Here is a 13,929-nt window from a genome sequence, read left to right as displayed (position 1 = left end):
GTCATATTCCTGACTTGATACAGGCATTGCTTTATGTTGAAAATGGTGGAATGAACCTAGTTTTATAGCTGGATAAACCTCTCACTCGTATGACAGTGGCATCAAATTCCATTATATTGACAACGATATTTTAATATTGAGTATCAATCTTGTTTCTTGAACGTCTATTGTCAAATAGTTCATGCCCCTTTCAAACGAGAAAAACATAGATACCCTTATTTAATGTTCAAAATAATTACACAAAAGCCAAAAATAGTTGTTTTATGTTTATATTTAGAAAAGTAATGTTCTATCAGATTTTAAACAATTTGAAATATTAAAGTTTTATATTATGGATGGTTGTGTTATTTAAAGAGGGATCTCCGGGTGAATATTTTAGTATACACTGATATTCCTCATATAAACATTTTGTTTCAAGTGTCTTTCGCTTATATTTGTAGTGTTCACCAACGACAACAAAAAATGGTCTCAAAATTAATATTACTATGACATTGTTAAAATAATTAAACTTTAGCCTTTAATCTATTCTGCATAGTCTTGCAAGCACAGAATACTTGACCGAGTTCATTGTTAAAATAATTAAACTTTAGCCTTTAATCTATTCTGCATAGTCTTGCAAGCACAGAATACTTGACCGAGTTCCGTAAATCATGTGACTCTATTGTTAACTTTATTCTAAAGAATACTACGAAAAAATTAATAGAAAAGTTTAACTATAAATAACAGTTGGAAATAAACGACAAAAAAATAGAATACACGTGGGAAGTTAAACCAGCCATAAAACTAGGTTAAACCCACCATCTATTTCAGAAAATGACTGTATGCAGACAGGGATGTGACAGTTGTCTTTCACTCGTTTCGCTGGTTGATGGCATTTGATTGTGTACATTGTCCGTTGTGGCCTCGCCCTTTTTGAATATACATTGGATTTGTTTTTATATATATAATTTATGTAACATGAACTCAGAAGAGGAAGAAATAATGGTAAAACTTCATCAAGAATTCATGGATTATTTGGATGCAAAATTTCTTGTTGATTTCTTGTACAACCACAAAGTATTGGCAGTAGAGGATTGTAACAGAATTAAAAACACGGAACCGGTAAGTGAGAGGACTAGAGAACTGTTATTTATGCTCCCGAGAATAATACCGTCTTTAGACTTGTTTTTCCATGCACTTAATGAATGTGGATACAGCTTTTTAGCAAACAAAATCAAAGATAGTAACATGTATATAAATAGACAGCATAAATGCCGATTATTTGGAACTAAGAGATATCATCTTGTGAATTATCGTCATGAATTAAAAAGGTTAACCCATTCTGGAAAACATGATCAATTAAGAGAAGAAATCAATAAAATGCAAACAATGTGGGAAATGGCCGTCCAAGTTAACTTTAAAGGCATGACAGAAAATGATCAACGTGGCCTTGCAGATCGTTATTTCTATGCTCTGGACGCCGATTGCGAATTTAGAAGAGTAATATTTGACAAAACATGTGTAGAGAGTGACTTATTTCAGAGAATTCGTGACTTGTCCAAGTATACGTCTGAAGTTAATATTCCCAACATGCTTTGTTTTGCCCGATATGGCTCGGCCATCTTCATGGCTAATAAAAAAGAATTTGAAAAAGCACATAGTTACATTAAAGAGGCTAAACAGCTATTTTATCTTGTTAAAGCTTGCCGAGAAACAGGAGTCGTTTTATATATCGAATATAATATGTTCAATATAATTTATTCTGACACAATGCAATACAACCAAAGGGAACATCTATTAGAATTAGGAAGACAAGCAATCGATCACTTTCAAAAGGAAAAGAAAACTAATCCAGAGGTAGCCATAGATTTTTTTAGAATGTTTAGCTTGAAACTTGCCCATCTTCATTTAGGTATTGGACTATTTGGAAATTATTTGAAGACGGCTGTACCGAATAAAGACATTGACGAAGGAAAACGTTTGCTTAAAATTATTAAAGACAACAAACAAATGTGGGAAAGAATGGAAGTTCGTTGGAAATGGTTCTATTATACAGCTCTAGGAAGAGTTTCACATTTGGAAAATTGCCCGAATGAAGCATTGGAAAACACAAAACATGCTTTAAGTGTTGCTGAAAACGGGAAAGGAAATAATGAAAACGAAATAAAAAGTTCAAAAGAAACTATAAAATACATTGAAGACCAACTTTATTTACAACAAAGACGTTGGTATTTTTGTAATATAATCTGATTTAATGCTATATATAATAGTGACTGATATATAAAACTACGTCACCGAAATATGATTAACAATTGAATGTTTTATAGTTTATGTTTTGTTTATAAACACGAAGGTTTTTAAATAACATATCTGCATATCAAATGATATAAAACAGATATATGTAAACGTAAAAGAGACTTAAACCACAAAAAAAAACCATTTAAGGAGCATCGAACCATCTCAAAATATAGCAACATACGAATGTCTCACAAAAGATAACGTAAAATGATCATATTTAAAAAAGATACCCATGATTATCAAAACTACTGGATAGTTTATCAGCCAAAATGTCATACAACACTTGACTCTTTCTACGTAGTGCACACAGACCTGTTTCCCTTTGACTTTCTAGCTTTCTAGATATTTTTTCCATAGAATTAGTAATTTTAAAATGATGGTAATATGTTCACAAAATCAAGAATTTTCGAACAGATGTATCGTGTTATGGAGGGATAGTTGCGAAAAATACCAGTCGCTCGAGGCGAGGAAAATTTGGTCCCAAGATTGTTTTTTTTTCACAAATACCCCTCCAAAACATGATATATCTACTTAATTACATCGAATAGATTTGGATTGAAACTCTGTGCACAGATGAAGATATATATTTTTTTACTTGAAAATCATGGATTGGAGACCCATGTTGTAGTGGATAGCAAATCGAACAACTAACACAAAGGTTCCTGGTTCGGTCCCTGTTCCGAAGAAAGAATCTTCAGGGACTGAATTTTCGAGGCTCTCCTTTGACACCATTTGCGAGTATGGTCTTGAGAAAACATGATAGTTCGTAGGAAGGGGACGATTTTTTTTCAAAGCCGCATAAAGTACTACGATTTGTAACTTGAAGGCGATCTATATCCGTAATCTTAGCTAGTGATCAATGTTTATCTCCATACTTTAATTTGAGATGTAAAAAAAAAATGTCAAGAATATGACAGCTGTTATCCGCTTGTTTGATGTATTTGAGATTTTGAATTTCCCATTTGATTACGGACTTTTAGTTTTAAATTTTCCTCGGAGACCCTGCCATTTCACCATCAAATTTCAGAGAATTTTCGTCAAAATAAAAATTTTCACGGTGTCCAAGAATCGCAAGACCTTGGTAGAATAGCGAGTGCATTGGATTTGTTTTTTAATTAGATTTATTTTAGAGTAATAGTATGTGCACACATTTTTCCGTCAATCGGAAACAAATATGAATCGTTTGTCGAACATCTACTTTAGATTTATACCGTAGTTGCTCTGGTTGCCAACTTTGGTGACAGTTGGACATGATATTTCAGAGAACTTTTTATTTAACATAGGATTTTGCTGCGAACTTATATGCTATTAGTTTCGAATGTTTGTCAATTTATAAATATTTGAATCATTTGAAATTGGTAAGAATCTCCCCAATTTACACACAAATTTACTCTTAAAAGGGGATGAATTCTATATTACGTATCATTTTTTGGTATCCACTGCATTTAAAAGATTAACTATGGATACTTACACTATAATTATTGGATACCTATGAATTATAATAAGTTTTGAAAGACATTAAATGCACTTTTTATCCTTAAACGAGTAAGATGAAATGATTGTAGATATTAAGCAGAATAAAATGTAACTATTTTATGTAATAGTGCTATTTATTATATAAAAATTAAAATATATATACAACGGCCAATTTTCTTTCTGGTCATTGTCTTCAAATGCATATTAAATAAAATGCATGCAATGATAAAATTCTTAGCATTCGAGCAAAAATACCCATGCATTTAATATTTCTTTTAACTTACAACAAGTGTGTACACAGATCACTGTGGATAGTATTTTTGGATATTTGATAGTGTTTTCTGACATAAAGAGGTTTCTGGATTTCTCCTATAGGGTTGTATATTGAACTGTTGTGCAGTGACAACAAACCTGTATCAAACACTAAAATAGCAGTGTCTTTTTTGAATGTTCAAGACTGTCACGGAGGAGACACTAATTTGAATCAGTGCAAACCGTTAATAGATTTTTTTAGTTAGACATTACTTTTAATATCAAATCTACAAATTGACCAAAACGGTATGAGTGCTTCGTGTATATAAATTTATGATGTATATGTGCAACGTTCCACATAAGATACCTATATTTTAATTGGATTGATTTGTAATCGTAAAAGCAGGTTATATTTATTGTACGACGTGTTAACGACAGACAGATGGTCAGAATATGGTATACCATAATTCGTTCCGTCTGAAACGGAGTCGTATAAAAAGATAAAGCTGAAATATTGAATTGTTATTTTTTTTTGTAAATTTGTCTGATTTTTGGTTGAGAGTTAAAAAGTACTACTATCAAGGATATTGTTAATCTGGTCGAGGTAATTGCATGAAACCTAGAAAAATAAAATTCTTCAATTAATTAAGCGACTTAATACAGTGACCCCTGTAATTGAGGGGTGAACATGGGAGGATTCCCACTTCCCTCCCCTTACCACTGAATTTGGTGAAGCATATTAGATTATCATTTGTTCTATACCCTCGTTACCTGGTTCCCGATCGACTCTCAACTCCCTCTAACCTACTACCACACATTCCCATGATTCGATTCCAGAATGGGGTCTACCAAGTGGCAGATCTTGGGGGAGGGCGGTTTTAAGGGTTGGAATCCCCCTTTTTTCAGACTATCAAATCATTTGAATGGGATATAATGCTATACCCCTCCCCCACACACACTTTCTCCTGAGTTGGGACTCTTTTACACAAAGGACAATATCTGTCAATGCTCCCTTCGTATTTGTATCAGACATTGCATTCAACATATCTTATCTTATCTGTATGTATCATAAGACATACATAGACTCTTATGAAGCAAAATGCCAAATAAAATAAATGAATGAAATAGGTACAACCTTTATGGTACAACAGAATCTAAGTGATATATTCAGATGCCAAATAAAAGAAAAATAATCAAATAGGTACAACATAATCTCAAGGAAATCATTATTTAATAAAAGACATTGTCATATTTATAAGTTAGCTCATGTAGAGTGACCTCTGATACCTTCGATCGGCCAGATTATCTCATATTATACAGACTGGTGTAATGGTAAAGGGGCATTTAGAAAATGTGCAAATATTATAATTATAATTAATTAAATGATATGTTTTATAGAAATGGAGGAAAACATCTTGAGATTGATATTTAAAACCGTTGCATCCTTATTGAAAGCATGATTTTAGCATAAAATACGCTGACCATGATTGAAATTTAAGGGTGTAATATGTCCGTTCGTCTGCATCGGTCAAAGGAAAATTTTGAAACATAACAGGAGATAAAACCAAATGCGACTGACTATCATTATTTAAAGCATGTTTTTAATATAAATTTTTAATATAGATACCCTGATTGATAATAAACTATTAAATATAAATATCCTGATGGAAAGCTTAGTTGATTATCAAATTGAGGGGTGTAATAGGTTTGAATCATCTGCATCAGGTAACCTACTTGGTCAAATGAATATTTCTTTTCTCTATATTGTTGTTAACAACTTGTATTAGATGTTTATATCTGTCTTTCTGATAATTCAAAAATGTTCTTTTTAAAAAAAAACCCAACTTTTTATTAAAATATATGGGCAAACTCTGCAGAGAATCTTGATTAAGAAAAATATTAAGACGAAAAACAGGACATTATCATGGCAAATTTTTTTTTTATTACAATAAAACACTACACATAAAGTAGTTACAATGTAAGATTGAGCAATGTATATTCCACCAATCAGTGGACAAACTTATACTCTAGGGAAGGATGCTTTATGTAGGACCAGTTGTTTCTGATGCACAAGTGACATCCGTTATATTACTACTATTAAAATCCGTTTAAAAAATATAAACGAATACAAGGTATCGCACACTGTATCAATTAGGCAATGCCTATGTCAAAAAAAAAGATATTATCAAATTTAATGACCATGATAGTTTAATTTAACCCTAAAACTTGAAGTAATGTTTAAATTTCTTTAAATGAATACATTTTTCGAGGACAAATGATTCGCACCACTGTAACTAATAGGAACATCACATATATAGATAAATGAGATGGAAGAAATAAAACAACTAGGGCTTCACGATTGATAACAGAATATAATTCTATGTATTTTTTGTTATAATGACGATCTAGATTTTCAACGTACAGAAGATTTTTTTTGTTAAATGTGTTAACCAAGTTCAATTGTGCTCTGCAATACATACTTTTTTCTTATGTTTATAGAAGAGGGGACAAATATAAGTCAGAGTTTCTTCCCTTCATAAGGTATTGTACAACAACATTTAAACTATAATACAGTATTTTTAACATATTTACATCGGGTGAGCCGTAGTGTTGGGGATTGATTCTTCATGTGCGCCAGAAGCACATGATCTGCCTCGTGTCAATAGCACAGATACCACTTCACTAAATTGACACTCACTCTTTTTTTGGTATTTTTGCTATCAGTTTTGATAAATGTAAACATTTATGATAACTATAATTTACATTTAGAAAAGGTTTAACTTATATATTACTCTACGTGAATCGATTTTTGTGTATCTGTCCATTTTTGGATTTTAATAACAATTTGTAATAGATGTATGTATTTGTATATTTGATAATTAAAAATACGCGTCGGTGTTCTTTTTAATTGTCATTTCATTTGACAGCTGATTGAAATATCAGTTCACACTCTGCATAGCATGAAATGATAGTTAAACTTGAGGCAATAAAGAGCATGTGTCACTTACCTTGGTCTATGTGCATACCATTAACTAAGGACACAGATGGATTCATGACAAATTTGTGTTTAGGTTATGGTGATGTGTTTGTAGATCTTACTTTTCTAAACATTTTTGCTGATTACAATTGTCTCTGTTAATAATGAAGTTCGTGCAGTAATTAAAATATTTTGTAAAAATTTACAAAACTTAACAATTTTTTTAAAGATTGATTATAAAGGGCAATAACTCCTTAAGGGGTCAATTGACCATTCTGATTATTTGACTTGTTTGTAGGTCTTACTTTGCTGTACATTATTGCTTTTTACAGTTTATCTCTTTCTATAATGTTATTCACTATAGTAAACAAAAGCTGCAAAATTTTCTAAAAATTACCAATTCAGGGGCAGCAACCCAACAACGGTTTGCCTGATTGGTCTGAAAACTTCAGGGCAGATAGACCATAACCTATTAAACTTTATTCAGTCAGATTTGCTCTAAATATTTCGGTTGATGAGATATAAGCCAAAAACTGCATTTTACCCTATGAACTTTTTTTTAGCCATGTCGGCCATTTTGGTTCACAAACGGGGTCATCGGACACATTTTAAAACTAAATATCCTAATGATGATTACGGACAATATAAAAAAGAAGATGTGGTATGATTGCCAATGAGACAACTATCCACTATTAACTTTGTCATAGTAGTTTTCAGAGGGGAAGATTTTTGTAAAAGTTAACGACGACGGACGACGGACTCCAAGTGATAAGAAAAGCTTACTTGACCCATTTATAAACTATATCCGAATATGAGATATCACACACAATATATCGCAATACATCTTATATTTATACTCTAAAACTGGACGGAATGGCGAAGTTGCAATACATGAAAACACCCTTTTAAGGAAAAATGATAGAAACTACTTTAACTAATAAAAAAAGCACCGATAATGATAAGTAATAGTATTGGAAATAACACAACTATGGGTTTTGTCATACTGATGCTTTGAGGAATTTACCCAATATAAGATCCACATAATATATTAATAAACGATCAAACCTTGCTATCGTTTCAGGTCAATTGTGCTCTGCAAATATCAATTGTTTTCAAATTCTTTACCGAGGAGAGGGACATAAATAAATCGGAGTTATTTCCCTTTCTATGATATTGCACAACAACCTTTAAACTCTAAACCAGTATTTTTCACCTAATAATATCGGGTGAGTCGTAGTGTTGTGGATTGATTCAAGAGAGCCAAAGGCTACTGATCTGCCTTGTGTAAATAGTTTTTTTTTTTTTTTTTTTTTTTAATAAAATAATGTCTTTATTGCACTTTTCTTTGCTGTTGTAACAAATTACTCGACCTACAGCAGTTGGCCGAGTATCCCTGTGAATTAGTCACTGGATAACCAGGGAATTTATTCAGTGAATTCATATATAAGATCATAGCTTGTTAGTTTTACAGTTCATGGTTATTACATACATTTTACAAACTATTTTGTTTCATGATTACGGAAAGCATACAGTTTTGTCCGGTTTTGTTTCAAAAGATTAAAACTTTATGATCGTTGACCTTAACCTTATTGATGAAAACCGTTGAAGCTGGTTGATCAATTGTCCGGATTAATTTATATGTTTTATTGATACACACGAACAACTTCAACTTTAGTTAAAAATTACATGTGGTAAGTGTCGACATTGTAGTTGGAAATTCATTTGATTAAGTGATAAAGTGTGTGTAAACGTATTTTGAGACAAAATTCTGTACATTTTCACAAAGCATGCTGTTTTGGTTTATTACCACGTGCTCAGATCATATATTGTCAACTTTTGCTACACAAATTCTATACATGAAAAAAAAAAATATTATATCTAGCTATTCATGATCATATGTATCTTTTTACATCATTTAAAAATTTGCTGTTTTTAGCATTAATATATATGTTAATTTCGTATGTTTTTAAAAATTCATTTCTGAAAACTGCATAAGCGTCTATGTCTTTTTGTTTATAATTTGATATATGAGTGCTTTTATGAATTGAATATAATAAGACAGTTAGGAAGAGATTTATATCATTATACATAGGATCATGTATTTTATAGCCAAGTACTAAAGTTTTAAAATTAAAAATATGTGACCCAATTTTGATTTTGCTTACAAGTACATATATTTTCTTCCAAAATTCATGAAAGAATTGACATTTGAGAAAAAAGTGTTCGTAATCTTCAGTCACGTTACACAAGTCACACATACTTGTTTCTTGTATGTGCCATTGTAGTAATAATTGTTTACATGGTAGGATGAAATGGAGTAATTTCCATCTTAACATTTTATATTTGTTATTAATTAAATAGGTAAAAGTAAATTGAAGCACATTATTTAATGGAGTGATTGATTCTAGATGAAAGATATTTTTCCATTTGGAGAACCCTAGTGGTCTCTCCACATTTTTGTTATTTAAATAGTTATATATATCTTTGGATGACATATTTTCAATTAGTTCTGTTTTTTTGTTGACAGTCAAGGACAAGTTTAATTTTGTTTTTACAGAAGTTTTCAAAGATTTGTCAGATTTTAATGTACTAACCCATTCTTTTGGAATGCAATTTTTCAATTTTAAAAGTTCTGAGATCCAATTGGTTTTTGAGGTTAGTTTCTCCAATATAAGTTTTTGTGATATGTGCCCTTTTTGGTCAATTATATCATTAATGAAAATAATACCATCTTTTATCCAATTTGGATAAACTAAACATTTTCCTTTAAATTTTATATTTTTATAACCCCACAATATTTGCTGCCTAATATTACTAAAATTTATGATAGGCGTATTACTTGTTGGTGTATTATATGCTTCATACCAGCTCTTTAATATGTTCAAGTAAAATGAAGGTAGAACATTACTTAAATTAGGTAATGATTTTATGTTGTCAGGCATCATATGAAATATAAGGTTGTTTTTACCAAATTTATTGAAATAATATGTTGGAATAACTTTCCAATTAGCAAATTCTTTTGCCGTTAATCGTTTAACCCATGAAATATTTAGTGCATTTAAGAAGCAATCAATGTCGGTCATTTTTAGACCTCCATTTGTGTAATCTTTGGTAAGTGTTAAGCGTTTTACCTTTTCTTGTTTATTATTCCATATAAAATTATAAATAAGTTTTTTAAAATCTTTTATGTACATTTGGGGTATTGAAACAACCGAAGCCAAAAAAGTAAGATTAGGTAAAATAAGCGACTTAACAACTGTTATTCGTCCTATCATGGTTAAATTTCTTTTTTCCCAATCAAGTATTAATTTTTTTGTCTGTTTCATTGTTTTTTCAATATTTAATTTGTCACATTCACTTTTATCTAATCCGAAGTAAACACCTCCTTGTGTAAATAGTATCAATAGCACAGGTACCACTCACTAAATTGACACTCACTCTTTTTGTGTTTTTTTTAATATCGTTTTGTTTTATATAACAATTTGTAATAATAATTGATTTAATTATAATTATCTGCTTTTTTTGAAAATAAAACATTTGTGCAGAAATAACTTCCTTGTTGCTTAACATAGACAATTTGCTGCGTGAATCAACATTCACCTTTTTGTGTTTCTTTCGTTTCTGTGTTTTTCTTCTAGTAAAATTTGCTTTAGATGCTTTAGAAAAACAGTGTTCTTTATTTTTGAATTGTTATTTCATTTGAAATCTGAAATAAATGTGCACACTCTCTATGGAATGAAAATGATATTTAAGAAAGATATACAGATGAAAAACAAGACAATATCATGGTAATATCAACATCAACAGAAAAACAAACAATAAAATATTACACATAAAACAGTTACAACTTAAGATTGAACAACGCATATTCCACTAATGATTGGACAGACTCAGAGTTCAGGTAGGATGTCTACTGTAGGACCAATAGTTTCAAATCCACAAGTGACATCCGTCACATTACTCCTGTTAAAATCCTTTATAAAATATATCCGAAAATAAGGTATCACACAATATATCACATTGTATAATGTCTGTCAATCATTACCATATCATCAAATTAATTGACCATAATACATTCTTCTCCAACCCTAAAAAGGACGGAATGTCAAAATTTCTTTAAAGGAAACACTATTTAAGGAATAAGTATAGGCACGACTGTTAAAGACAGACTTAAGGAATTTGAAATATAAGTAAAGAAGATCCATGTATCATTTCTATAAATGATCAAATTAGCTATTGTCTCAACCCACCTGTGCTCTGCATTTATTACTTTTTTCAAATTCTGAATCGAAGAGAGGGGCATAAATAAATCAGGGTTACTTCCCTTCATATAATATTGCAGAACAACATTTTAAGCTGAAATACAGTATTTTCCCTATATTTACATCGGGTGAGCCGTAGTGTAGTGTTGTGGATTGATTTTTCATGTGAGCCCGAAGCACCTGATCTGCCTCGTGTTAATAGAACAGCTACCACTGCATTTAATTGACACTTTCTCTTCTTTTTTATCCTTTTTGTTTTATGTTTTTTGTGTAAAAATTATAACTTTTTGAAAAGTAAAACACGAAGAAAAGATGCGGAACGATTTATCTTTTATGTACAGAAATAATTTCTATGTTGTTTAACATTTACACTTCTCTACGTGAATCAACATTCACTGTTTTGTGTTTCTGCCATTTTTAGCTCACCTGGCCCGAAGGGACAAGTGAGCTTTTCTCATCACTTTGCGTCCGTCTTCCGTCGTCGTCCGGCGTCGTCTGTTAACTTTTACAAAAATCTTATCCTCTGAAACTACTGGGCCAAATTAAACCAAACTTGGCCACCATCATCATCATTGGGATATCAAGTTGAAAAAATGTGTGGCGTGACCCGGGTTACCAACTAAGATGGCCGCCAAGGCTAAAATAGAACATAGGGGTAAAATGCAGTTTTTGGCTTATAACTCAAAAACCAAAGCATTAAGAGCAAATCTGACGGGGTAAACTTGTTGATCAGTTCAAGATATATCTGCCCTGGAATTTTCAGATGAATCGGACAACTGGTTGTTGGGTTGCTGCCCCTGAATTGGTAATTTTAAGGAAATTTTGCTGTTTTTGGTGATTATCTTGAATATTATTATATAAAGAGATAAACTGTAAACAGCAATAATGTTCAGCAAAGTAAGATTTACAAATAAGTCATCATGACCGAAATGGTCAGTTGACCCCATTAGGAGTAATAGCCCTTTATAGTCAATTTTTAACCATTTTTCGTAAATCTTAGTAATCTTTTACAAAAATCTTCTCCTCTGAAACTACTGGGCCAAATTTAACAATACTTGTCCACAATCATCATAGGGGTATCTAGTTTGAAAAATGTGTGGCGTGACCCGTCCGACCAATCAAGATGGCCGCCAAGGCTAAAAAAAGAACATAGGGGTAAAATGCAGTTTTTGGCTTATAACTTAACAACCTAAGCATTTAGAGCAAATCTGACATGGAATAAAATTGTTTATCAGGTCAAGATCTATCTCCACTGAAATTTTCAGATAAATCGGACAACCCGTTGTTGGGTTGTTGCCCCTTAATTGGTAATTGTAAGGAAATTTAGCTGTTTTTGGTTATTATCTTGAATATTTATAGATAGAGATAAACTGTAGACAGCAATAATGTTCAGCAAAGTGAGATTTACAAATAAGTCAGCATGACCGAAATAGGCAGTTGAATCATTAGGAGTTATTGCCCTTTTTAGTAAATTTTTTACCCTTTTTCGCAAATCTTAGTAATCTTTTACAAAAATATTCTCCTCTGAAACCACTGGGCCAAATTTAACAATACTTGGCCACAATCATCATTCAGGTATATAGTTTAAAAAATGTGTGGCGTGACCCAGCCAACCAACCAAGATGGCGGCCATGGCTAAAAATATGACATAGGGGGTAAAATGTAGATTTTGGCTTATAACTCTGAAACCGAAGCATTAAGAGCAAATCTGATGAGGGGTTGAAATGTCTATCAGGATAAGATCTATCTGATCCAAAATATTTTCAGACGAATCGAGCAACTGGTTGTTGGGTTGCTGCCCCTGAATTGGTAATTTTTAAGGAAATTTTGCGTGTTTTTTGTTATTATCTTGAATATTATTGTAGATAGAGATAAACTGTAAACAGCAATAACGTTCAGCAAAGTAAGATCTACAAATAAATCAACATGAAAAAAATGGTCAGTTGACCCCTTAAGGAGTTACAGCACTTTTTAGTCAATTTTTCACAATTTTCATAAATTTTGTAAATTTTAATAAATTTTTAACAAAAAAATTTCCTCTGTAACTAATGGGCCAAGCTCATTAAAGATGAAGATAATTGTAGGGTAACAAGAATGTTTAGTAAAGTAAGATATACAAACACATCACCATCACCAAAACACAATTTTGTCATTAATCCATCTGTGTCTTTTGTTGAATATGCACATAGACCAAGGTGAGCGACACAGGCTCTTAAGGCTCTTAAGAGCCTCTAGTTTTGTTTTTATTCAAGTAACAATTTGCTTAAGATGTATTTGTTTTTTTGATAATTCAAAAGTATGTTGTTTTTTAAATATCTTCATTTGTTTAAAATATAAGAGCAAACTTTACAGAGAATGAAAAATAATGATTAAGAAAAATCAACAGACGAAAAACAAGACAATCTCAAGGTAAAATAAACGACAAAAGAAAAACGAACAATAAAACACTGCAAATAAAATAGGTAGAATTTAAGATTGCTCAATATATATTTCACCAATCACTGGTCAAACTTAGAGTCTAGGGTAGGACGTCTAATGTAGGACCAGTAGTTTCTGATCTACAAGTAACACCTGTCATATTGCTACTGTTAAAACCCATTTATAAAATATATCCGAATATGTATCATACAATATATCATAATAATGTTTATATCTATACCCTACAACTGGACAGAATATCGACGT

At 31.4% G+C, this 13,929-nt stretch overlaps 1 protein-coding gene across 1 annotated transcript; it reads left to right on the top strand.

The window, feature by feature from the left end:
• The first annotated feature begins 924 nt into the window (after positions 1–924).
• Positions 925–2,283, top strand: LOC134709271 (uncharacterized). The gene has a single exon (XM_063569442.1). It carries the CDS (start codon positions 958–960, stop codon positions 2,227–2,229), a length of 1,272 nt encoding a protein of 423 aa, XP_063425512.1. The 5' UTR covers positions 925–957; the 3' UTR covers positions 2,230–2,283.
• The last annotated feature ends 11,646 nt before the right edge of the window (positions 2,284–13,929 follow it).

Source organism: Mytilus trossulus, chromosome 1, assembly GCF_036588685.1.
Source record: "Mytilus trossulus isolate FHL-02 chromosome 1, PNRI_Mtr1.1.1.hap1, whole genome shotgun sequence".
Lineage (NCBI taxonomy): Eukaryota > Metazoa > Mollusca > Bivalvia > Mytilida > Mytilidae > Mytilus > Mytilus trossulus.
This window is presented reverse-complemented; position numbering and strand designations above follow the sequence as displayed.

Coding starts and splice junctions, on each gene's coding strand:
- LOC134709271 (XM_063569442.1), top strand. CDS start 958: ATGAACTCAGAAGAGGAAGAAATAATGGTAAAACTTCATCAAGAATTC.